We start from the raw sequence: 2500 nt of genomic DNA, 5'->3' as shown, positions 1-2500 counted from the left end.
AAAACGCAACCTTCCTCAAAATTGACTCCGCCTCTAAAAGTTTTGTGTACCTTTTAGGAAGAGTCGGACCTCCACGTCATACTGAACAAAACAAAAAAAGCCTTTGTTTCGCGAGTTGTTTTTCAATCCGGCCGAGAGAATCTTACCTGGAGCTTAACGTACCTGGAAGGAGAACCTGATCGATTGTGTGAGTGTTAAAAACTTTGAAATTTGAGATAATTTATGGTCTTTTGTATTTCGCAGAGAGCCTATTGTGTGCTAAACCGAAACAGAAAGGTTTTGCTTCCTGTCCGTTAACGGCTCTAAATCATGGTGGAAAAAAGTTACGTGTGCTTTTTTTTTGAAGGAAATAGTTTGCTCAGCGCTGTCCATGTGAACGTCCAGACTTCTTTCCGTGTCCGTATTGTGACGATATGAATGAAACTCTCAAGTTTGGTTGCTGCTTTAATTTAGAGATCTGGGATAAAATGTTATGTACAGTTAAGGGGATACGTGTCGTAAATCTTCAGTCCAGCAAAGAAAAGAGTGGAAATGTTAAATATCACGAGTGTTTTTTTTGTGCTTTAATGGTAAATTCTGTGTCAGACTAGTGAGAGAGAGAGAGAGAGAGAGAGAGAGAGAGAGAGAGAGAACAAGAACAAATGTCTCTGCGGTCTGCCATAAAACCCCACTGCCTTAAACCGTCAAGTCAAGTTAAGTCACTTTTATTGTCACATCACCACAGCACATGTGTCTTGGTGAGTGAAATTCTTGGGAGCGAGCTCCAGGAATCGCAGAACAGTTTACATTCAGTAATTAACCAGAAATTAAGAACAGTTTACATACGGGTGAAAATGTGCAAAATGCTCAGTACCCACAGTGTACTAAGTGTACACTGTGTACTATTAGTCATATTTACACTGCACTACATATTATATACAGTATATACTTATGTGTATATACATATATATATACACATATTTATATATATATATATATATATATATATATATATATATATATATATATATATATACATATATATATACACATATTTATATATATATATATATATATATATATATATATATATATATGTGTGTGTGTGTGTGTGTGTGTGTGTGTGTGTGTTAAATGGATGGAAACTAAGGTGAGTGTGGGTGCACGTGCCTGATAAGATCGGACTTTTTTTTTCTTTACCACCAACTCTGTTTCTGACTGTGTTTTCTATGCTGTATGTACTGTTAGTCAAAACCGCCACCACAATGATGATGGTTCTTTTTGTATTCTTGCAGGGTGAAAGAACGTCAACATGCTTCAACAACTGCTTCAGCCAGAAAACATGAGCTTACACGAAGAATTAATAAAACAGGGAAGCAAAGTCACCTCCAAGCGTTTAGCTACAGAAAAGAAGGGCACGTTCCCCAAAACTGGAGACCCGGGTGATTTCAACGATTGGTGGATGATGTACAAAGAGGGTAAAAAGAAGAAAAAAATAGCAATGGTCATCATGGCTTTTCTCTATCCCAAGGTAACCGGGTACCTGGATTGGTTCCAAAAGAAAGTGCTGCAGCTGGAGAGCAAAACAAATTCTCAAGAAGAAGAGATCGATTTGCTGAAGCGAAAACTCCAGAAACAGGAAGCAAAAAACATGCAATTAACTGATAAGATGTCAGAAATTTCCAGTGAAGTGTTACAGCTCAGGTCCAAAAGAGACTCGCAAAAGATGAAAATCACCGCGCTTAAGCAGAGAGTCCAAGAACAGGAAGCAGAAAACAAGCGACTTAAAGATTACAAGACCACCTTAGAGGACTGCAATAATCTGTTAAGACTTCCGGCAACAGTGACTTCCAGCTTGCAGAAACCGCTTCTATCTCTCCTTGGAGAACTTCCAGACTTGGAGTACTCCAACTCCAACTACATGTTCTGGGCCAAGATAAAGAGATGGCTACTCAATGGAGAAGTGGCTCCTCAGTGTGTCTTTGAACTTGTCCAAAGAAAATGCCCTCAGAAAGCTTGGCTGACGATTGCAGAGAATTTCGACAACAAAGCCTGGAAGACGGCGGACTTCTCCGACCCGGCGAAGGCAGCAAGACTGCTGGAGAAGCTCTGGAAGTGTGTGTCGAAAGCTCTAGGGCCAGGTACCAACAGGTATGAAGTGTACTACTACCGGAAACAGGAAGCTGGCGAAACATTTCAGACGTATATCGAAGAGAAGTTCAAGCTGTACTGTTCCTTCGGGGTGGAGAACACAGAGCCGAACAAGAACGACCGGAATTTTCTCTGCAACGCCTTAGAAAAAGCGGAGAAACGTTATCAGACCTTCGGGTTGCGGTGTTCTAAAAGCTATGATGAGTTGATGAGTATGTCCATGATCGTTGACAGTATGCTAACTACAGCGGAGTGGAACAACGAGTGCATGAACTGCGGCAGAGGAGGTCACACTCAAGCTGATTGCAGAAGACCGGGAGGGGGCAAAGAGGTCGGACCGGATCACTGCTATACATGTGGGAAGTACGGT

General features: G+C 41.0%; 2 protein-coding genes across 3 annotated transcripts in view; one reads left to right on the top strand and one right to left on the bottom strand.

The window, feature by feature from the left end:
- pld2 (phospholipase D2) overlaps positions 1-2500 on the bottom strand; it is a 33618-nt gene that overhangs the window by 20005 nt on the left and 11113 nt on the right. The gene's annotated exons all lie outside the window — the stretch shown is intronic.
- Positions 1-2500, top strand: part of LOC113641509 — a 3665-nt gene that overhangs the window by 284 nt on the left and 881 nt on the right. The window contains exons 1-2 of the mRNA XM_027144222.2: positions 1-187; positions 1275-2500. The exon at positions 1-187 is cut by the window's left edge and continues 284 nt beyond it; the exon at positions 1275-2500 is cut by the window's right edge and continues 881 nt beyond it. Coding sequence (XP_027000023.2) covers positions 1292-2500 — 1209 coding nt within the window. The 5' untranslated portion in view covers positions 1-187; positions 1275-1291. The remainder of the gene's footprint in view (positions 188-1274) is intronic.

Source organism: Tachysurus fulvidraco, chromosome 26 (assembly GCF_022655615.1).
Source record: "Tachysurus fulvidraco isolate hzauxx_2018 chromosome 26, HZAU_PFXX_2.0, whole genome shotgun sequence".
Taxonomy (NCBI): domain Eukaryota; kingdom Metazoa; phylum Chordata; class Actinopteri; order Siluriformes; family Bagridae; genus Tachysurus; species Tachysurus fulvidraco.
The sequence above is the reverse complement of the archived record's forward strand: the minus strand, read 5'-3'. Positions and strand labels throughout refer to the sequence as shown.